The sequence below is a fragment of the Numenius arquata genome, chromosome 10 (genome assembly GCF_964106895.1).
Source record: "Numenius arquata chromosome 10, bNumArq3.hap1.1, whole genome shotgun sequence".
NCBI lineage: Eukaryota > Metazoa > Chordata > Aves > Charadriiformes > Scolopacidae > Numenius > Numenius arquata.
In genome coordinates, this window is record NC_133585.1 from 39731484 (window position 1) to 39755776 (window position 24293).

The 24293-nt window shown below is 38.2% G+C and overlaps 1 protein-coding gene across 12 annotated transcripts in view; it reads left to right on the plus strand.

The window, feature by feature from the left end:
- CAMK2D (calcium/calmodulin dependent protein kinase II delta) overlaps positions 1 to 24293 on the plus strand; it is a 160575-nt gene that overhangs the window by 58345 nt on the left and 77937 nt on the right. For all 12 annotated transcript variants that reach the window (XM_074154318.1, XM_074154324.1, XM_074154316.1 and 9 more), the window contains exon 3: positions 3361 to 3420. In XM_074154318.1, the coding sequence (XP_074010419.1) occupies positions 3361 to 3420 (60 nt within the window). The remainder of the gene's footprint in view (positions 1 to 3360; positions 3421 to 24293) is intronic.

Genomic DNA, 24293 nt, shown 5'->3' on the forward strand with positions numbered 1-24293 from the left:
AGAAATTATAATGGTTGTTGCCAAGTGGCGACTAGCTTAAGGACTGTACCTCTGGACAGCAGACTGCATATTTCTTAAAAGAGTAAAAAAATAATCCGAACTGTTAACTTATGTAGAATTGAGTCAATTGTTTTTTCCTCCAGATTTAAAAAGCATTTTACAAACTTGAAGTGCTGACTATTTTAAAGATGGGGTTTGCTCTTTATGTTTTATTTTAAATCTATTATTATAGTTCTTTTAAATATACATACCTAACTATCTGAACACGTTGCAGTAAGAATTGAGCTTTGTAATTTTAACATCTGATGCTAAATGAATTGACTCTAAGAGTTGTCGTCCATTGTAACTTTTTCTAAACTTGTTCATTTCTTGGTATTTTTAGAACTAACCTTACCATGCAGTTATCGTGACAAATGATAATTTTCTGTAAGGGTTAAAGCACCTTTCAATTGTAAAAAGCATATTTCAATTGTAAAAAAGCATATTTCAATTGTAGCATATTTTTTACATTATTACATATATTTTTTACTTTTTTTAACAAAAAGTATTTTGGGCAATTTGTGATGCTTATTGTAGTTGCATCATAGTAAATCTTCTAATTTAATGTTCACATACTTTATTTAAAAGAGTACAATTATTGTAGAGAAAACAAACTGAGGTACGCTGTACATCTCTGTGGGCTTCAAAGTCTGGGAAACTTTTAGCAAAAAATACTGTATTAAAAAATATGTTTTCATTGGTATGATTTGAATGAAAACTGCTAGTTTTTTGTGTGTTTTATTCATGTATTTTTTAAATATGAAAAAAATGTGTGATTAACATCCCTAACAGAGGGGAAAATGTACAGAAGAGCTCCCTTCTAATTAATTGATATTTAAACATGCTTAAGCTGTGTGTTATTTCCCTTCAAAAGTTATTACTCTGGCTTAATTATTTCAAACGTATTGCAGAATAGTGCTTTTATTTCTAACAAATTGATAGAAGCATACTTGGATTTCTCTGAGCAAGTATATTTGCTATATGTTTCTATATTTATTTTTTAATAATTCTGCCTGTAGAGGCTGACATTTTGCATTGCGACTGTTTTTTCTCTTTATTGTAGAGAGAATTGCTAGAGCAGCAGAACTTCGTGTGTTTGCCCTAATCTGTACTACTGAATCGGTGCCTGCTTTATTATTATTTGACTTTGGAAATTTTACTTGTAGAGAATGTGGAGTAAATAATGTGCTTTTATATTTAGTTTTACGTCATATATTTCTCTGTCAATGTCCTCGTTTTTCCTTTTTTTGTTATTATAGCATTTAAGTGTTACCGACAGCTATGTCCAGGATATTTTGATGTTTGCTTGACATTCGTACCAAACACAATTTCTGCTGTCTTTTTATTCTTGCAGTCAATGTTCTTCTGATTTAATTTCCCTCTTAGTTGATGAAAAGACCCTATAAAAATGCTGCTTATATTTTCTGCAACAAATTATGTCTCTGAACAATTCAAGTATGGATACTGCTTGTTTTCGCCTTTTTGGTTTTTTGTATGTTTTTCTTTACACCTCAGGTTTGTGGTGTTGAGTTGCCAGCCAGTTTGTGTGTGAAACCTGGTATTCTGTACCTCTTGGAGCAGGGCTTTGGCATCCCTCTCCCAGTATCCCTTCTGCTGGAGCTGCACCATTGTGCTCATGTCACAAATACAGATTTGTTTCAGTTTAATGCATGAAATTTGGTGGATAATAACTGTGTATCCCTCCTTCCCCTATCTCTTGAAGTTGTCCTAATTTTATTGTTGCGGTAGTTGAACAGCTATTATTTTTACAGCACTTCTTGCATTCAAATTCATTGCTGTTTGTTGATGACCTCTCTGTTGACATCATTAATGGTGTTTACTGGAGTCTTTACTGATTATGCCTAAAACTGTTGGATGGATGAAGTGAATTACCAAAAAAATAATGCTCATTAATTGAGGACAACTACTTGATACTAAGTTGTCAAGATCTGTCAGGAGAGCCAGAGACTTAATCTCTCTCTTCTGTTACTATTTGGTGTTTTAACAGTTTGCTTTCCAAATATATGTGAAATAGGTCAGTACATCTTGCTTCCCCCCCGGATTGGTATGAGGTTGGCTTTAAGGAGCTGGTTCCGAATGTTTCAGACCCAGAGCTGTCTGCCAAGTGTCTCTCTGCTGTGAGGGTGCGTGCTACACCCAAAACATTGGCTAATATTATCAAATTGTATGCGAGCTGCTTTTCTACCTTTCGACAAAAGCTTAGTATTCTTAGCAGCCATAGACATTATGTTACAGAAAGTGAGGATAAATGAGCTGGAAGTCTGTTGAAATCACAGGATTACAGTAGGCTGTAGCTGACTATTATTTCCAAATTACGTATTTTATTGCCTGAGTTACCTGTGTGTGTTTTATACTGCCTGACACTAGACATTTTAACATACCTGAAGACCTTCAGGTATTTCCAGTATAAGTAATGTATGCATTCCCCTCTGACTCTCTCATATGTATTATATAAAACAAGTGCTATATTGCTTAATGTTAATGAAAATGCAACGGAAGCAGTAATATAAATGGTGGTGTTTGGAACAAATATTAAAAAAAAACCAGCTTAAGTAAAATGGAGCTTGATGCAAGTAGTAGTATTTAATTGCCAAAAGTGTCATTAGGGCTCAGTGGTGAACAAGTTCAGACCTCCAGCCTGTGGCTCTATCCGAAGGTTAAAATTAATCAAATGGCCAGGAGAGGGGGAGCCAACAGATGGTACACCTGGACCTACATGTTCAGGGTGTCTTCAGGTTAATGAATAATCAGCCTGAGAGACAGATTAGCCCTGCTGGGAAAATAATAACTGCTGGTCGTGAGTTATGGGAAGCTGCCGTGGCATGGAATTGCGGTGGGGAGCGCTCAGTGGCCGGAGTGCTGGCACTCTGTCGGGGCGGCTGCCACATGTCAAGCCCTGTGCCTGGTGCACTAGGTATCAGTGAAGCAGGTAACAGGTAGGATTTAAGGCAACGCTTAGAGGTTCAGGTTGACCTTATTTTGATTAATGTTGTAATATGGTTTATTGCCTGATAATTATAGGTCATGGCATGAATATTTCCTGTTCTCCCCAATAAATATGCAGCTTGGTTTTTCTGATGGAACAGTGCCTGTGGTAGTCCGTCGAAGAAGTGGTTGGATGCAGTAGCCTAATTCAATATTACAAACAGTTTGAACGCAAAATCTTAATGGATCTAAATAAAGGAGGTATTTTTTAAAGATCACATCACATGATGTATTTTTTTGCTTCTGTAAAGCAAATACACTGAATTATGTTAATCATCAAACTAAAAGCAACTCTTTTGCATTCCTTTGTTGCAGATCACCAGAAACTGGAAAGAGAAGCTAGAATCTGTCGCCTCTTGAAGCATCCCAATATTGGTAGGAACATTTAATTGCTTTATATGATAGATACCAGTTTAGAAAATCAAGGGAAAATACAAAATGACAAATACAAATAGCAGCTCAGAAAAGTCAAGTGGAAGTATCCCCAAGCAAAACTATTTCTTTATAATGCAGTGTGCCTAGTTCTGCTATGGGATGTAATATCCCAGTAGATCACCTAAAGCAACATGTACTGTTCTCATATCCTTTGAGCTATTGCCCTGCCATCAATGAGCTGTCTATGCCAGGTGTTTGGGGTTTTTTTGAGCAGTGTGTAGGAGGAGTTATTTCCAGTACTGCTCATGGCTTTTTGAGACCTGCAGAAGAATTTCATCTAACAGCATATGTTACAAAATGAGACAGACCAATGTCGATAGTGTTGTTTTTACTGAGATGCTTATTTTATCCTGGTTTGTTTTGTGTTTGAGATTCTGTTCTTCTGTAGAGAAGATAGGTAGATACAGAAAGCTCTGCTCCTTTTATTTCCAGAACTGTATGTTTTCTCCTCAAGCATTCATGGAAAGCAAAAAAAAGATACTCTGTGTGTGTATGTGCCTGTTTGCTTGCTTTAGAAACAATAGAAACAGAGAAGTATCTTGATCTTAAAGGAGTTGTATCTGGATTTTTCAGACACTGAATTATATGCCAAGGGTATCTCTCACAAGATTATTTGCTGTACCTGAGACTTCTGCGGAGAGGGGGAGGATTTTCCTGTCTATCTTGTTCCTCTTTCCCCATGTACATTCTTAAAAGTTGTCTTCAAAAAAACTAGTAATGTCATTGAATGTATGCTTGGTACTCCAAAAGCACCTGGCAGTGTGCTTGCTTTTCCTTCTGCATAGTTTTTCTCCTTTTCATTTTTAACTAACAAATGTTGGTATTTGTGACATTTTTTGGCTAATTTAATTGTTTCATGCCTGGGAAAGATTCAGCTCCTTCCTTTAAATAATGATCATAAAGTGAAAACAAACGTATCACAGTTCAAAATGAAATGTTGAATCTCTGAAAAAGCTCTCTTAGGCAGTCTCAAAAGCGTAGAGGTTTCACATGCAAATTCGGTTAAAGAGGAAGAACAGTGTTTTCTGTGTTACTTTATCCCACCCAAAATTTTTGCATTGTAAAGTGATGCAAGACAAGGGAATGTACAACTCGTGGGGAGGAGGAGCAGCTCTTCTGCAGTTATGGAAAGCAGTGGTTGCACATCTGGTGCTAGTCTGACCCTAGAGTAATTTACCTGTGCCTTGCTGTAACTAAAGTATATTTGTGAGTTTGAACAAGCCGGGGAAGATGAATAAAAAACAGTAATAAACTGATGAAGTGGAAGAGCTGAAGCGCACAGAAGAACTCAGTTGAAACAAATGTCTAAATTGATTATATGCAATGGCATGTCTTCGGTTTGTTGAATTGCTTGGACCGATATTAGGATGTCAGCGAGGTCCTCTGTGGCAGGCCAGCTATTCCACGTACAGTGTTTATATTTGTGAAATGCAATCAGGCGATGACAGCTTTGGTGACAGGCAGGTAGGGTTCTGTCAGTCAGTACAAATTCCATGCATGGCTACCTGCACCAAGGTGCACGGTTCAGTCAAAGGATTATAGACAAATTCTTCTACTGTTTCAGAAAAGATGCCACGTTCTAGATCTGTCTGAGAGAAGATTTGAATGAATTAACACACCAGGGTTTGGCAGCAGGCATTATGTTCTGTCATCGTTCAGTTTCTACTGTCAACTGTTCTGCCAGCCTGAAAAAATCTGTTCCAATTAGTGTGGTTACAATAGTTCCTTGTTTGCATAATTGCTAGAGTGAAGGCCACTTTGTATCTGGTTTCTCTCTTGGAGGAAGATCATAAATGTATTCTGAAATCGAGAAAAGTTTTTTGTAAACTTAGAAAGGTAACTCTTTTCAAAAGGAATAATTTCAGGCTCCTGAAATCCTATCAGGTAGGCTATGGGGCTGAAGAGGTTGATGTATCTGGAGGGGGCCTAGAAGAAGGCTGGAGAGGCACTTTTTATAAGGGCATGTAGGGATAGGATGAGGCATAATGGCTTCAAACTGGAAGAGGGTAGATTCAGATTAGATATCAGGAAGAAATGTTTCACTATGAGGGTGGTGAGTTGTCCAGAGAAGTTGTAGATGCCCCATCCCTGGAGGTGTTCAAGGCCAGGTTGGATGGGGCTTTGAGTAACCTGGTCTAGTGGAAGGGGTCCCTGCCCGTGGCAGGGGGGTTGGAACTAGATGATCTCTAAGGTCCCTTCCAACCCAAACCATTCTGTAATTCTGTGTTTACATGCTGTCCAGTCTCCAGCCAGGTGCCAACCTGCTCCTTTGCCCTGGAGAAGGCCATAGGCTGCCGGCTGCAGCCCAGCCCTGGCAGGGCTCTGCTCTCACCCCTTCTCCTGCAGCCATCCCCTCAGCCAGCCAAGTGCCAACCCTAAAATCATTCTGGGGGCATGCTGCCTGCACCCAACTGAATCTCTTATTCTTGGGTCACTGTCACATTTCTTTTTTTAAAAAGTCATCTCTAATGGGTAAATCTACATCACCCTGGAAAGCACTAATAGCGAAAAAGGAAGTGTACTAGAGTAAGGTAACAGCAGAGATCATAGTGTGTTTTATATGTCTCAAAATGGTAAAAGATTAACCCTTGTAAACAAGTTTTACTTGCGCTACATGTATGCCAAAGAGTATGTGTGTTTAAAAATATTAGCAAGTCCATGAATAGAGAATTTATGATTTTCCCTTCATCTATATTTTCTCCTGAATTTACTGCCACGGATTCATTTCTAATAGCCCAGAAAATAAAATATTTTTTGAAAAGGAACTTGTCATGTTAACAATAAGTATGTATAATGTAAGAAAATGAAGAAAAAAATTATTAAAAAAAATTTTTAATATGCAATCTCTATAGAAAAGCAGAGATCTAGTTTAATTGATTGGGTAGTTTCTCAAAGATTATTTCAGCGGTTTTCTTTATTTTCCTCCAGTATAGTTTTTTTTAGTTACTTGTCTTTTTGAAATACATATTTGTTGCAGGACAGCAGTGTTTTGAATTTAGAATTCAGTAATCCTTTCTCTTTTCTTTCAGGCTTATTCTTCTTTATTCTTCCTAGTTAGCTTGATTAAATCTCCCTTCTATAAGTGACTTAATTTTAAAGGTCTCAGTTTCAGGTTAACTTTATTTCTAAAGTGATACATATATAATATACTCCTCTTTAGGGTGTTGTATGGTCTCTTCGGTAAATTATCTTTCAAGTCTTAAGACTGTACCAGATCCTTTAGGGTGAAAAACCATTTTTAGTTACCTTTTTCGTACTTTCCCTTCAGTCAGAGTCACGCAGCACAGCTGTGGTGAGTCACATTTTTAGATTTCAGCCTGAGTAAACACATTGTAATTTTCATATGAGCAAGATTTTTTTTTTCTTTGGAGAAACGGAGTTAAAAAAACATTCTGAACCACTGGAAATATTTTCCAATTATCTTTCCAGAGAAAATAAAGAGTTATCAAAAACTTCTACAGATCCCTGGTTTCATATTTCCAAGGTAGGTGACCAATTAGTACCTAACTAGAAAAATATTTATCATTTAGTTATTTCATAAGGATAAGAAAGAATTCAGAACTAAACTTCTTAACAATCGACATAACTATTTTTACCTTCCCAAAAAATCCCTTTTTACACCCATTTTGTGTCTGATTTGATGGTGGTTTTATTTAATGAGTGCCATTATGCAGTTAGGAAATCTTAGGATGACATTTAGAAAAGACTTTCAATTTTAGTCTGTATTCATATGCACTAAACTTCAGAATTTCCTCTGGTATTGGCAGGGGAGTCTTAAAATTGGACATGAGTGTTTTCCTTTTTTTTAAATGCAGAATTTGAACAAATTATTTGGAAAAGCTCAGCATATGGGTAAAAAAAAAAAAAAAGACTAAATCAGAATGCTTTCTTTCAAAAGGATGAAACTCTGAAATTTGGAAATTGAGACACATGAAAATGTTTTCATTTCAGTGCTTGATTTGAATCTCCCCAAGTAGTCACTGTAAAATGTTAAACACAAAAAAAACCTGAAAGGAAACAAACATTTTCTGCTGCCTTTTTAGAATTATTTATGACATCACATTATTATTTTAGGAATCAACATGTCAATCGAATGTTCACAATTGAAGCATTTAAGTATGTATGGAGGGAGGTTAATGCGCAATCCAAATTATCTATGAGGCATTTCTACTGAAAGAATGATTTTGAACTAGGGTAAGATACCAAGTTCTGAATTCATGTGTGAAAATTTAAATTGCTGATGATTATTCTAACTAGACAAGTGTCAGGAAGGGAAGCTAACTAAATCAAAATCCGGATCTCTGACACTTCCAAATCCTTACCAATTGAAGAAATCCATGATAATTCATTTTGATACACAGACATTGTATTGCTTGATAAGGATACGTATATTTATGCATAGCTAAGCCTATAGAAGCATATGGTCATTTGAAAAATGCTTTTTAGATGCAGCAAATTTTTTTTTTTTAGAAACAGATCTTGCCAAGTGCACTTGGTATCCTTTTAATGGAGTCATGAATCTAGCTGCTAGCGTCAACTGCCTTCTCTAAGGCATTTGTTCTACTGCTGTATTATGTGCTAATTTTTTTATTAGGGAAAATCAGCATATTCTTTATTACGATATTAGGAAAACAGATAACCACAATAAAAATGTAAGACGGTAGTTCTCATATGATGGGATTATCTGTGGTGGATTTCTAAAGAAGTCTCTTTCAATATTTTTGTCTACAGATTTAAAGAAAAAAACTGAAGTGGTATCTGTTTGAATTGAAGTGATCTCAGTTTTTATCAGTCCCCATTGGTGGGACTAAGGAGTGTTACAGGCGATAGATATGAGCTCACATAGCTAAGAACAAAGGATCTATGTCAGTCTTAAAAGAGGAGTGCCTGCATCTTGGAAAAGAGCGGCTTTGAAGAGCCTGTGATGACAGGAAATAACTACTTCAACACAAATCTCATTCGGATGCCGTAATACTCAGGGGAAATACCATTCGTAGATGTGTGGAAATAACGGTCAGAAAGAGGAAAATAGTATTTATTTTGTATCTGCCAACAGAAGTCACTTCTAGAGTACTGTGCTGAGCTTTGGCATCCACATGCCAATAAGTATGATCTAGGTAAAGGGGGTGATTTGAGGAGGTCTACCAGGATAACCAGAAAATGTTATTTATCAAGAAAAAGGTAAAAAGAAACATCACTAAGTTAAATATAGGAGTTAGACTTTTGGCAATGACAGTATGAGACTGACTTAGGGGTATGATGTTTTCTGACTTGAAATGTGGATATTTTTTTTTTTATGCTTTATACTAAGAACTGTCTGTTACTGAAGATGTATTCGGTACATACTGGTATTCAGAACTGTGAACAGGCCATTCTTTTTGGAAATCTAAATATCGCTGAAGAAAGACTAAACGGTAGTGGTTCTGTTTCTGTAGTGCTTTGGAGGCTGGACAGTTCTTACTGGTTATGTCTATATCCAGGACAGAAGCGTTGTGGAAATCTTCCTTGAGGAAGATGTTTTCACTTCATGTACAAGTATAGCTCCAGGATACCTCAGAAAGCTGAATATCCCTGTCCAGACACTGCTTTGCATATGACTAAGTTCATTTTTCAGCATCTCTTTATTAATTTTTTTTAATGTGAAGAAATCCATGATTTCTTCTTCTCCATCCAGCTATGTAGTCATGATGCCTGATGAATAGTGTAGGGAAAATGCCTAAACGGAAAGTGGATTAGAAGTAGTATTTCCTGTTGTTCTTTTTCAACTCTCCATTTCCCACTTAAGTAATGTATATATGAAAGTTTGTTTAAAAAATACAGGATTTCCTCATCCTTTTCACTTACTATTATTCCGTAGCAATATTCTTTGCCTATGTTGTGATCTCTGCCTCTTCTCACCTCAGTTCTTTGTATCAAGCTAATTGTAGTAGAAAGTGAGCCTCGCTGAATTTTGTGTTTAAAAGAAAACATACTCATTTCAGCTTCTGTGTTTATTCCTTGGATAAGCATAAAATTACAAACAATGACTATTTCAGCATGTAACTATGGGAGGGAGGTGTTTCATCTCTATTATTTATTTGTATAAAATTATTTACTCGGGAATACTTTAGAAGTATGTAAGCATCCTTGTCTGCAGTGATTATAAAATTCTGTTTCCTTCATAGCCCAAGGATTTTTTGTTTGTGCTCTTAATAAGCTATCTTAATAAACAAGCAAAAATAAGAAAGAACATGGGATATCCTCCTTTGTATAAGAATACTCTATTGAGGTGTACTTGCTTAGGACTCTGTACATTATTGTCAGTCCAGACTCCTTCTGTCTCAGTGAAAATTAAAATGATGCAAAATCCATTAGTTGAACTTGGGAGAAAACTGTGGGGGCTCGGAGTCCTTTCTTCCTGATCAGTCTTTGGCAATACTGGTATTTTCTCCTTTTCCAGCATTTCTTGAGTAATCTGGCCTGCTGCCTCTGTTATATTGTGGTAGGAAATTTCTAGGCAAACAGAGTTCCAACAGCTTGTAATGGGCTCCAGTGGTTCCTACATGAGTCTGATTTTCAGCATTGCTGTATTTCTCAGGTTCTTACCATGATGAGATGACTGTAACAACATCAGTGTGTTCTCTTTTTTACTTATTACAGCTTGCTAACGTAATGGAGTTCAAAATGAAAGATGTAAATGTAGGTTAAGCCTCACTGTTTGGAGAACCTAGTGCTTTCGCTTTGCAAGATTACGCATCAAGTTATATTAAAAGCTTACCTCATGTACCGAACAAATACCCACAAAGGATTGGTCATCTTGTGTATCTATTACCTTTACAGCTGTTACGTCTACTAAAGCTTCCAATTTTTAAATTTAGAAATTTGGAAAAAAAAATGTAAGGAAAATAATAATCTCTTCACCAAGAAATCCACTGTCATTGTCCTGTTTTCTGGCCTTTATCTTCTTTTGGTAAACTTTGATTTCTTGGTCCTCTTTTAACTTTAAGTAATCTTGTAATTTAGCACTCTGATTTCTAGTCTAGCAATCCACGTATTTTTGATGGTGTAACACTGTCGCACCATCTTCCTACTTTTGATGTTGATTTAGAGCCTGCTTTGGTAATTTTGGTTTATGAGATCCCCAAAGGATGATAAAAACTGCATTAGCCTGATGATGCAAGTCCTGTTCCAGTCTGGAAAACTGATTCAAACCTGGTAAAAATGTGGGGGTTTTTTGAGGTTGAGTTTGCTCTTGCAGGGTTTGTGCTGACTTTGGGTAGCGCTTTCCTAAATCAGAGTTCCACTGTCTCGCTCTGTAGCTACTGGAGGGGCTTCTGCTGTCGTTACATTCCCACTTGTCAAAAGCTGTACACAGTAAAATGGTACGTGCAGTGTAGTAGGATTGCGTAAATAACCAGAATCTGCTGGTTTTCACATGGCAGCGCTAATGCATTTGGCTTCATTACAGCACGTCATCCCCTGCCTGCTCCTGTCTCCTCCCTTTGCTTTATAGACGGTGCATAAGATACAGCGAGCAGCAGAATCCATTAGCCAACAACATCAGGCTCGAGTCTGCCTCTGAGTCTTCATCCCTTCCCAAAAGGCCACAGCAGATTTTACTGACATGTGGCAGCCCTTCAGGTGATAAATGAAGTCCTTTTGGCAGCAGGACAGGTTGTCCCTGGATGGCTTTGTAAGGCCGGATATTTCAAGGTAAGTAGGACTGCCAAGCAGAATGGCAGCTCTAATAGTCCTGAGCTGTTTGTGTGCGGATCTGCTCGTCAAGCTTCCTGTGGAGCTGTGGCATTGCTGGCCAGCATGAGCGGCCGTGATTTGGAGAGCAGAAAAGTCTTTCTTCTATGAAGAGCTATAGCTGGACCAGCATATGGGAGTATGGAGCAGCATCTTCCCAAGGAAAGGTGGCTTTGCGGCAGGTGAGAGGCAGACTACATACAGGACAGTCTGGGACACCAGGAAAAAAAAGAGACAAATCACTAAGCTGATTTCATAAATGTGTTGGTGTCTACTTGCAGTCTGCTCTGGTTGCCATACTTTGAGCTGGGAACTTCTTATAAATTGCTGAGGCAATTGATAGCACCCAAACATGGCACTGCTCCTCATCAGATTCCTTTGCATTCAGCTTGCTTATCCAGGAGTGTACCCGCACGCCTGGAGGAAAGGAGGAAAAGCCTGCATTTTGGGATTTTCTTATATCTCCCCACAGTAACGTAAAACAGGAGCATAGAAGTTGTTAAATCCTTCGTGTGGGGGTAAAAACAAGAAACTTCGTATTCTCTTGTCTTTTTTGGAAAGGGTAATTAAAGGATATGTGAGTTTTCTGTGTCCTTTATGCAAGACATCGTGTCCTTTACGTTTTGTATTCACCTAGTTTTGCACGGGACTGCACATAAATTCACAAGAATCTGAACAGAAACGCTATTAATATACAGCAAATGTGGATTTAGTAAATCCTTTCTGAATTTCTTTTGACTTATTGTGGCAAAGTCAGAGTAGCTCAGCTGGCATCAGTTAAGTTATTTTATAAACCAAACATGGAATAAAAATCAGGTCTGTTCAGGTTTGGTGGATGTAGTTCTTTAGCACAGTATTTTTTCTGAGCTTAATTTCAGGTTTCACTCTTTACATCAGAAATATATTAATACAGACTTAAAAGGTAATAACACAGTTCTTTCCTGATGCAGTGAAAATCAAACAAATCCTCAACTATATAAATTTATGCTCAATAAATGTGGTCCTCAGGAATATATTAACTATATAAAAAAATATATATAGTGTGTATATATATATATATAAAGCTTTTGTTTACCTTATAGAGAAACCAGAAATACATGGGACTGATGCACATAGATCTTGCTTCCTTTAATTATTTTTATTGCTTAGACAAGCTGATCATTTTAACAATTCAAATCTCATCCATTCTATTGAATTAATTAAATTTGTAATTTCCGTGATGAATAAGGCAAACCATAGTCCTTGATAGAATTAAAATAAAACAACAAGAAACCAAATAAACCAGTGATATATCATTAATTTTATACTTAATGTAAAAGCCAATCTAATGAGGATTATAAAATAACATTCAGTGTTTAAACTCAGCGGTAGCAGAATAGTGAAGTGCCACAACAGAAAACAGAAGCTGGTTTTGTAGTAGCTATTTGTAAAATTTTATTTACTGTAATGAGACTGGAAAATGCAAGGAGGGCACTGTGGGGTTTGTTGCAACTGTGGCTTTGTTGTGTTGTGGCTTTTCTGCAGTCATTCTCATTCTCTGTTTTTGTTATTACTATGCATTTGATTTCCTTTAATTGGTGAAGTTGTGAATGCATGGTTGACATTTAAGATGAAGAGACTGAAAGTTTTCACTTCTGGTTTAAGAATTTGGTGGGGAAAGGGCTTTCCGTAGAGCTATCGGCAGCCCTAACAGTGATTGAAATATATAAAAAAAAAATACCATGGTTAAAATACTGTAAGTTGTTTAGTGCTCATCAGCATGTCAGTAATTTTCAACATGTAACATATTAAGTGTCAGAAAATGTGGGCTGTCTCTGAATGCAAAGAAGTGTGAAGGCAGCTTTATTAGGTGTTAAAGCTTTTGTCTCTGTTTCGGTTACAGCATAATCCTTTTATTCTGGTAAGAGTGGCATTGAATCTTTCGGTTTTACTCTTCTGGGTTACTGTGGAGCATAAAAATGTCTTTTAGTATAGACAATGACACTGCTCTTCACCACACTAGGCTAATTCTCTTTCCTTTTAATGGAGGACAAGATTATTGTAGCTCAAGTGAAGCATTGCTGGTTGTAATAGCCCCGATGACTGTAGCAACACCCATAATATACTGAGGAAATGAGGTTTCACTGAGATTTGCCACAAATTTTGTCAGTTTTTTGTCTCAGAAAGTATAGGCATAATTTGCACCAAAATAGGTTATTATAAAGTATAAATCAAGTGTGAACCAGAGCTTGAAGGGTTTTCCTGCTTATAGCTGGTTTTGTACATTTTCTTAAACGTACGAAAATTCTATTCATAGCGTGTCCAGATTCTTCTAAACATTTTTTCTTCCCATAAAGTCAGTTATGCTTGTGTAGCCAGTCATTTTAAATGTAAAATAGAGTAATCTGCAGAGACGGGAAGTGGAATTTAAACTTCGTTCTTGAGGAACCTGCTGCAGAGGGTGAGTACGAGGGTGGCTGTCACACTTCCCGTTTGTATTTTGTTCTCTTCTTCTGCTTTACTTTCTCTATATGCTTTCTGGAACAAAGAGTTCCATAATTGCATTGTTGACTTCAAGAACCATATAAATAAGCTAGATTAAAATTAATTGCTCTCTCTTTACACACACAAGATGAATCTTTGAGAACTTAATTTATTTTTTTTGTTTGAAAGCTTTGTTTATTATGACTCTGCAACCACGTGTTATGCATACGGATAGACATCATGACTCCCAGCTAAACCACAAATATGTAATTTTCCTCTGGACCCTTTCCTCCAAAAACATAGATCTCTACTACTTAAGCTAAAGTAAGCTTTTTCTCTCAGCATAGACATTTTTAGAGGATATTGTAAGTTCTGTTCCCTTTGCTTTGTACAGACAACGCTGTTGACGGTTTAATAGGTGAATTCTGTGCTGGTTCTTGGATCAATACCCAAATGCTGGAAAAAAATATTGTGAACCTCTTACTTGAGTTGGGGGGAAAAAAAACTGAAACCCAAACTGAAAAAAGGTTACAGTGTATTCAGTAGTGTGGATGGGTGTCACTGGATGGCTTTAGTGCAACTAAAAAATGGTAAAATGGTTGTCAGGTGGTTTCCATTATAAACCCAGCTCCAGCCTTGATGTTTGTGGCTGTGGGCTGAACCTGATCTGTGGGACACTTTCGTCCCTTTCTCAAGAGAAACTAGAGAATTATCACTCAGGCAGCATTTGTTTCCCAAGCAGCCTAAATCTCCTAAATTTGGAGTGTTTGGCAACCTACCTCGAGGAGGGTAGGTTGTCACCCTTACCAGCAGGGAGGCCGGGGGAGGAATCGGCACGTGCCTGCTTCTGGAGATCTCTCCAAGGAGGTGTTTGGCTGTTTATACCACCTCAGAGCTGAGTCCCAACGTTACTTCACCTCACTGCTGTCCCAGCTTCGGTTCCCTGTGAAATGTAGAAAAGGATAAATTCGGAGGTGGGGAAAGGAGGAAGGGTGGCACAACTGGTGTGGAGGAGGAAGCCCTTAAGTTGAGGGAATGGGGGAAGGCTGGTGAGCTGGGAGAGACGAAAGGAAGGTCTCCTCCTTTTCATTCGCCTGGGAGAGGTGAAGGGAAGGTCTCCTGACTTTTGACCATGGATCGTGTTTTGACTTAAGTGATCATAAATCAGGAGCGGTGCTTTGGAAGCTCACTGTGGACCTTAGGAATGTCTTTGCTCCTCTCCCAAAGACGATACAAACCCTGGAAGCTCATTAGGAGAGGCAGTCCTCGGGGCTGCACCCATCTGCCCAGACATCTTGCTTTACTTGCATAGCTCGCCCCCTGAAAAAAAAGCATTGTAAATCATGGAATCATGCAGGTTGGAAGGGATCTGTGGATTAGGTTACTTGGGGCCCATCCCGCTGAGTTTGGAGAATCTCCAGGGAAGGAGGTTGCGCAGCCGTTCTGGGCCCTACTCCAGTGTTTCACCACCTTCCTGTCAACATCAACAAATAAATAAACATGTCTTCATGCCTCGCTGGGATTTTCCATACTCCAGCACATGTCTGTTGCCTCTTGTCTTGCCATTTGCACCCTGGAGAAGACCATCTCTGCCATTTTGACAGCCTCCCCACTGGTAGCTGATGACAGGAGCGAGATGTTTTCCAGCCTTGTCTTCTCATGGCCAAGCTATCTCCTCCTTGTGTGCCACGAGGGGCATCATGGTGGCTGTCTGCAGGAGAGAGACTGGGAGAAATAATAGCTAGCAAAAAATTAAGCTGCCCTAATAAGTACTTAGAGTCAGCTGAAATAAAAAGTTAATGTCACGGGTTACTTCAAAGGCACAAGATATGATGTAATTCAGGATATGGTTGGTTTTTGTGCCTGTAACTTTAGATCTGAGAATTGCATTAGTCTGCTCTTGGGATGCTTTCCTGGGCAAGATGCTGCAGAAGAAAATAGTTTAGGGCAAGGAGCATGGTGTTTGCAATGTTTCATTCTCTAAAATCTTTCCTGCTGATCAGCAAACGGTACTGTCAGGTAAAGGGGATGTTCTTGATTACAGCTGCATCCCTGTTAGGATGGTTTTGTTCTTTTCTTAAAAATACATCTGCTTTCATCTTTAAATATTGTGACATAAATTCTTAATGGAAGTGTAATTTGACTAAAATCTGGAAACAGGGACTGACTTTGTTGAATGCAGTTTTTAATTGGTTGCAAGGTGTGCATTTGGAAGTAGCTTTTGTAGGCTGAACTTGTCTGTGTCATGTCATGTGCAGAAATCCCTTTTCCTCTTGCTTTTCGCATTTCATATGTGTCTTCTGCATCCCTATCAACAGAATGCCCATTTGGTAAGAGATTTTATAATTTCTTGGTATTATATATTGAGAACAACACATGGAAAATCTGGTTACCTACTAGAACTAAAATTTCGCATAGAAGAGAATGAAGAGCGCACAGTGAAACCATGTACTGCTGTGACACTAGGAGGCTGGCTGAACATCATCAGTCCACGGCTCTTCTCTGTTTAGCAGCATAGACCTAGGCTGTGCTCTCTGTCTATGCAAATGCACCTTATGAGTAGTGGCAGTACAAATTATCCTGGTGTCATGTTCTGGAGAAGTCACAAGAAAGCAAAAACCATAGTACGGTTTCTTTCCTTGCTCAGATTGTGGTAACTATGGTGATTTTAGCAATGACTGCAACTGCCTGCTAGAGACTGCTGGCCAGGACATCTCACAAAAATCACGGAAAACTTGTAGATTTTGAAGAGCTTCTTGTCCATGCCTGCATTTTCCTAAGAGGAGTTCTCTTGTAAACTATTTATCACAGCAAAATGATGATTTTTTTTTTTTAAATTTTTTTTTTTTTTTTCAAAATAGCCACAGGTCCATCCTTATCAGGACTCAGGACTGCCTGCTTAGCCTGGCATGTCCGTAGCTCTGCTGGGATGTCACCCTTTACTGTCTCCCTGCGTGGCAGTGGTGTGGCAGTGTCTGGTGCCAGTCTGTCTTCATCCTCCCCTTGTGCTCAAGGGTGAGGGGACACAATTGATCCATTCCAGGCTGACAGCCGTCCCCCAACCATTCCCTGTCTTGTAGCAATCGTCCCAGGTGTCCTTTAGGATTTTCCTTGCTCCTTCAAACGTTTGGTTTTTAAAAGTCCCAAATTCACTTTTCATCGTGATGGGAGGCTGTTGTGTTGCTCTCCTCCTGGAAGCGTGTCCAAGCCGTGGCAGACCAAAGGATACTATCTGGGCTGGTCTCGTCTCGTGGCTTTTCACATGCTGCAACCTAAAGTGAATGCTTTTACCCTGCAAATACTGCTAACCTCCAACATTGGCAATGGATAAATATCTTGTAATTGCTTTGGTTTTTGCAGATTTCTGCACTGAAGACTTTCTTACTCCTACAAAACTGCTGATCTGGGATTTTTTCCAGTTGATAGGGGTTTAATGATACCTCTCTCCTCCCAGTCACCTTCCAAATTTGGAAGTTCTTTTTTTAGTGGCTTCACCAGAGTGTTAGTATTCTCATGGACTGCCCATGGGAACGTGCTTCTAATTTTAGTTTGTCCTCTGGATGTCCGTCTCCTGTAAATACATCCAACTTCTCATTACAGCCACACTGGGCGAAGCGTGGCACTCTGCTCCTGATACTTGTCTATTGAAGATGTTCTGGTATTGTATTGTAATCCAATCCACAGCTTCTGCTCTTGCACTGCACAGCAGTGAATAACACTCATGTACCAGCAATTGTATCATCCAAGTAGTGCTTTTTAATTAATTTATTTGTTGTGCAATAATTTACCAGATGACCTTGAGAGTTATTTAATTGTATTCCATGAATTTATACTTGGTCTAATATCGATGGTGTCACTGCTAGGATTATGTTGAGTTTGGCCATGCAGTCTTGCTGGGAAAGAATTGGTTGATGACCGAAAGTCATAATTGCAGCTGAATGGCTTGCAGCTATCTTCTGTAGGATATATATTTTGGGAGTTACTGGATGTGCTAAGTAAGAGGAATATAGTAGTCTGGTTTTTTGAATACAGACTGGCTTCCAGCTCTCTGTTGCAGCTTCTCTTCTGTCCAAGTTTATGTGGGTTTTCATTGAGCTAATTACAATCTTACAAATGGTCCTGTGGGACAGGACAAACTCTCTAATTTCCATTTATTGTGAGACTGTGATTAAAAGACAATGGCAGTTTCTCATCATAAGCCTCAAGTTTGTCATCTATTAAGTTAATATGCATTCCCTGCTTTTTGTGAAACAAACCCTTTCAATCATTGGGGATCATCATTCGCTTGTAAACTTGCACATTAGGAAAATGATAGTAATTTATAGTTGTCGGCAGTTCTGGTAGCATGACTTACTGTGATAGTTAATTGATAGAGGGGGAAGCCACGTTCACTCAGAAAATAATACAGATGGTTTTGAGCTCAGCCCAGTGGATAGAGATGGAGCAGGATTGTTATGGAAACACCCTGTCTTGGTATAGTACTTTGAATCTCTCATTCTTACGCTCTGTTAAGTTACTGAAAGCTTCTACTGCTTTTATGTAGTCTTGATTAATTGTAGAAGCGTTTGGTTATCTAGGTTACAGCAGGTAGTTTTTTCACTATGTTTGATGCTGTATGGACGTCAGCAGCATCATGCAGATAGCTACACGTAAGAGACCAGTTCCCTAACCTGGATTTTTTTCCTTGAGACTTTTCCAACAGTCTGCCCTTCCAGATTTGTAGGGAGTGTAAGAAAAAGACTTCTTTGCATCTTCTCGGTGAGCTGTGGCATAGTGTAAAGATGCCAAACCTTACTTTTTGGTTTTGCTGTTGTCAAAGAGCAGGGTAAGTCAGTCATGCTGATTCAATTAAATTAACAGAGGTGCACACATCAGCTTGTTTAAAGTCAGTGTGGGTAGCTCTTCAACATGTTTCCATTTGCAGTAAAGACATTCCCTAGGAAACACGCTGTTAACTATAACAATTACAATGAAAATATTTATCTGTAATTGTTGTGTGCTAAATCATGCCCAGCTAAGAGAGGGGGAAGCAGCAGCAGAAATAGTTCTGCAAAGTCAAGGATCTTTGGAAACATCTTGAACTAGTCAGTGTTAGCTAGAAGCCTCCCTTTTTGTGCTGCTGTTCTGCGGGAAGCTCTAGCCCAGCCACTTGTTCAGAGGAGGTAAGCTCTTCCACCTGTAAGGAATGGTCTGAGCTTTATATACCCCAAAGTGCAGTGGTGCGCACAGAGCTGGTCTCTGGGCTCATCGTATTGCTCACATTAAGGATGTTCAGGACCGACCTTTGTGAAAGGACATCAGGGACAGAGATGTGATTATAATTGTTTTAGGTTTGTTGCATCCATTTTAGGTCTTTTTCCTCAAAGGTGGTAACACAGAATAATTTGGGCACCTGATCTAGTGAAAGTGGCTTTAACCTTGTTTTCATGCACAGATGTAAAGAAAGCTATCAGATACAAGCACAGAGAAGCTAAATTTACAGTATCACTCTGTAACAGAAGAAAATAGTAGGTTCATTCCCTAAAATACAGAATGTGAAATGATAATAGGGCAAAAAGATGTTTCCTTTTGCCTTGACTCACTGGGAAGATGATATTTTAATTCACATCTTGTGAATGACAAGGTCATCTTAAAGAAACGTTTAGACAGGCTTTATCCTCCACAAAGTATAGCCGTACATAACTATCTGATGAAGCAGTCCACAGAACTGAAAGATGGATCCAAGTAGGTGTGAACTGCAAAAGTAGTATGTAGCAAGATACACTAATAATTGCAAAACCTGAAAAGGTAGGAGTGTCCTTTGCTCACGTGAGAGTTGTAGGAATGGCTGCATTGATCAGATCAAAAGTCAGTCTGGCTGGTGTCTGATGGAAACGGTGGAGGGCTGGGAAAGTTGTGGAGATGCACATAGTGATATTTCCCCTGAATGCTTCCCTGGTCTCAAACCATGGCAGTTCCAGAGCTTCCTAAGGAAAGAACGGCTTCTATGTATTTTAGTACTGATGTGGGTCTCTTCCATGAAGTTGGCTTTATTGTCCTAGAACTAACTTTTTGGCTGGAGCAGGTCCACGGCCTGCAAATGCTGCCATCGCTTTGGAATACAGCATTTTCTGATGTCACCATCCGAATAATAAACAGCATAATTGAGAGATAATGCTGACTTGATATCAGCTTTTTTTTTTTTTTTTTTACTTATGGTTTTAATTTGGGAAAATGCTCATATGCCTATTTTAATGCCATGTTCTGATATTTAGTATTGCAATCAAAAGTGCCTGGAGTAGAGGATAAATGATTTGGTTGTCGTTGTCAAACTAAATAGTCGTTAAATTCCAAAATGCCCTCAAAAGGTGGTACCTGTGGTGATTGATTGAATCTGTGTGCGCTCTTGGTGGTCACACAGCGTAAAGACAGTTGTGTGTAGGTCTTCAGAAAATGAGCTCAGATCTGTTTATCTAATGTTTATAATCACTTCACTGAAAAATGTGACTGCCTTTATAACGTAATTCAGGTCTTTTAAACTTCCCTGTGTTATAGAAAAGTTGATGACACAATGCATGATCCTCATTGCAAATGTGGAATATTTCAAGATCAAACTGATTTCTGTTGTTCACAAAGATAGTAATTAAGTATGTTTAGTCTGTCGCAAGGGATTGGCAGTAGGAGTTACATTTGATGTAACACTTGTACCACAATGGTACTTCATGGTAAACTTACCATGTAGGGAGTAGAATTTTAGGTCTGTTTGCATATAAAAGCTGCCCCAAGTTAATCAAAATCTGATTTATTTTTACACTGATGTAGCTTTGGTTTTGTGGCCGTCTACTAGTGTTCTGTGAACTGGGAAATTGTTTCAGTTTAAATTAGCTGATACTTTGTTTTAAGCTCAATCAAAAGACTATAAACTTTGTTTTTATGCTAACATAACAGCATAAACTAGAGCATTTTTCTCTTGTAGACAAATGTCTTAACAGGTAGTATTTGGAAGACTCACTCTACAGTCTCCAGTAAGAAGTAAGGGAAAATAAAGTTTCTTTGTGTATTCTGTTGCCATCTTCCCACTGAGAGGGATGGCAAGAATTCCCCAAGACAACTTTATTTGAAAAGCAAAAGCTTTAAAGGCAAAAGAGAAAATACAGCAAACCCAACTAGATTTTTTTTTTTTTTTGTCAGAACTAAGGTTTGGACTTGTTCATGAACCAAACGGGATGGGGCTATTTTAATTACTATTCCAGCGGATGGTGATGGGGTGGCCCTGCTTGGGGAACAGGCAGCTGTTGCTTCTGCCTTTGTCCTCCTGTTGGAAAAACGGGGGAGCTAAAATAATGCTGAGGTCTCTTTTGGCTCTTGGTAATCCATTTGTATTTTGTAATAAGAGGTATATTAAAGTTTCCATTGTAAAGGTTATTCATTCCAGCTTGATGTAAAATGAACTTTATAGTTACTGATAACTTACATGAAGGTCGTAAGGATCATTTTTGTGAAAACAACAAAGCACAGTATATTGAAAAACTAAATTAAACTATTTTATGCACAGCGGCTAACATAGATTAACATAGATTTAAGGTCCGAGCTTAGGAGGCACTTTGTACCCTCATCCCCACAACAGTAAACAGGTGCATTCCTCACACATTGTGCTGTTACCTGCTTAACTTCTTTCATCTCAAAAATCATTTGTTCCCAAGGATTAGAGGCTCAGCCTCCCTGTTTGAAGCAAGGCATGGCATGTCTGTTGCTTCCTCATTGTGAAGGTTTGCCCTGAGTTTTTTCCCCCCAGGTCACACTCCCCAGTTGGCAGTGGGATGTCACTGGGAGTTGAATGAGGCAGTTCCAGTGTGCTTGTTTTTTCTGTTCCCTAACACAGAGGTGTTTTAGCAGTAAAATTTGTTTTGTTTCATTTTTCTCTCCAAAAGCATGTTCTTGTTTGGGAAGTATTGTAGGAAAGGGAAAATTTCCAAAGTTTAGCCTCATGGAGATACGTTTCTGGTTCTTTGTTATAGCTGGAAATGAAATCTGCGGGATTCCTTGATCACGAGTGTCAGGGATTTGTTTCCACAGGAATAATTAGCCTTCCTTACTTATTTTTAAAAAGCCCGTTTGCAGAGCAGGTTTTTATGTCTAGGATGAATAATGTGATACAAAATCACCTGTGTGCATGATTATCCCTTACATTAGAAGCAACTGTGGAAGATTATTTAATTGGCTTATTGACCTACAGGTCATTGTGGGCTGTTTTACACAGAAATCGGAGAGACCACTGTTATGAAGATAGTGGGTCAAACTGCAGTTGTATATATATTCTTCTGAGTGACTTAAGGGTTTTTTTCAAAGATGTGAACATCCGAGCTGTCATCTCCTTTGGCTCACTGCAGAGCTACAGCCTTGTGTAACTGGGTAAACAGGATGGGGGTGATGGATGTTGCCAGTAGTCCAAAGGCTCTGTTAGCTGTGGACTCCACTGTAATATTAAAATATAAAAGTACAACAGGAAGAATGAGTTTGCATGAAAAATATTTATTTCCCCCCTGACAAATGCAGTCCATATGGAAAGGACTTCTGCAGGTGTTTACATGTGTTATTTTATTTGTATGAGCATATTTGTTACAGATTTTTGTTCTGGTCAGGTTCTTAAAGTGGTTAAGTGCCTTGGCACAATGAAGTGGAATACTTCAGTGGCCATTTTTATCACAGCTGGGGAAATGAAATCCTTAATAACTAAGGTTTGCATTCCATTAAATAGTGAAAGACCAGCTTGCTCTTTGTCACGTTGCGTGATCATTTATTAAATTCTTCACAAATATAGTTTGTTACAAACATCTTTACCAAAGTTTACTGATCGTATTCCACCAAAGTCAGTGGGACGCTCTTCTAAATGGGTTCAAGAAAATTTTTCAGTTTTTTTTTTTTCTCCACCATAATCCGAAAAAACTTCCCTCAACCAAATGCATGTTTGTGTTTTAAATCAGCAATGGGTTTTGGATTTGGGTTTGGGGTTTTTGGTTTTTTTTTCATTTTTGTAGACTGAAAATTATTTTTTTATGTTATTAGTAAAATGAAAAACTATGCGTCTTGGGGAGAAGAAGCAGACAGGAATGTTAAGTTTTCAGTCAGCCTTCAGAGAGGGAAGGGTGCATGATGTTTATTGTACCTTTACTAATGCAATTAGGATAAATTTGCATGCAATTTCTAACAGCAAGATGGCAATTTACAGTGCCTTTAATATATTCATCAGACTATAGAGCTGGTTCTTCAACCCTGCTGCATTTCCATAGTGTTACAAAGCAGATGTAGTATAATGGTCTGGAAGATAATCATGGGGAGAATAGCTTTATGCTTTAGTTATCGCCACCTGCCAGAATGACCTGTTTTAAAACTTTAAGGCCCTTGTTCTTCTAAAGCATTGAGAGACCAAAAAACAATGAAACTATATCTAAATACTATGTTTTCAGTATTCCCCTTGGTCAAATCAATAGTTCAGATTAATTACAAATATTCTTTGTTAGGATAGTTCCATAGGAGCGGTCATTAATTCAAATTGCATACAAGAATTGGATTATTGCTCAGTTATTAAAAAAAAAAAATACCTAACATAAATAGCAGTGAAGATCATCTTTTAACTTTTCTTACTTCTGTAAGATATCACAGTTCTAATCAACTTTCAAATAAAGAATTTTACTGTTACCTTGAATACACAGTCATCCCCTTTTTCTTTTACTTGATGGTCTTTACTCCGATAAACTAATGAACAAGGTTTTAAAATTGAAAAAAGAGTAAAAATGAAAAGTTTTAGGAAATTTAGTGGTAGTAATTGCTGCTATTGACTGAAAAAAATTTGGCTTAGGTTTTCTGGAAGTGATTGTTACTAAAGGCACCTGAAATACAGTGCTCATTGCTTTGAAAACATTTTTTAAAACTGCTTGATGCATGTCTTGCTCCTTTCTGAGAGGTTCTAGTTCAGCAGGTGACATTACTTTTCTGTGGTACTTCTTGAGTCACGCCACAGGATTACAATTTTCTGCTTTCCTTTTTGTTTAAAATATTTAGAGTGGAGTGACTTTGTTTTCGTAAGCTGATGCCTTTAAATACGTTGGGGCCTACCCTTCATGAAAGGGGAACATTTAAAAAATAAACAAACATCCTTCTCTGAGTGGTCATTATATAAATTGTTTATTTTTCTGTGTTGAATGTGTTTTAAGAGAGGAAAGCCAAGAAGGGAGGCTGTGTCCTGCCCAACAATTACACCCCCCAATATCCAATTTCCAATACCCAGTATCCAACTGAAGGCTTTCTTCTACCACGTATACATTTATCAAAATTGTAATTTTTTATTTATGTTATTTATTTATCAAAAAGATACAGAACTATATTTTTCCAGCAGGGATTAATAGCCTCTTTTCCTCATCTAATTAGGATGTTAGATCTGTGCGTTGAGTGGATCTCGTTCAGTTTTTCATTTGATCTTTTCCATCACTTCACTTTCTTGAATTGCTGAAATTCCTTAGGTCGCTTCCGAATGAATCTTGTCAATCGATGAACTGCCCAACCGTTGTGGCAATTTTGTCAGCGCTGGTCTATAAAGGCAACTTGCTTTAACATGAGAACTAGGCCTTTCTTTTAGAAAA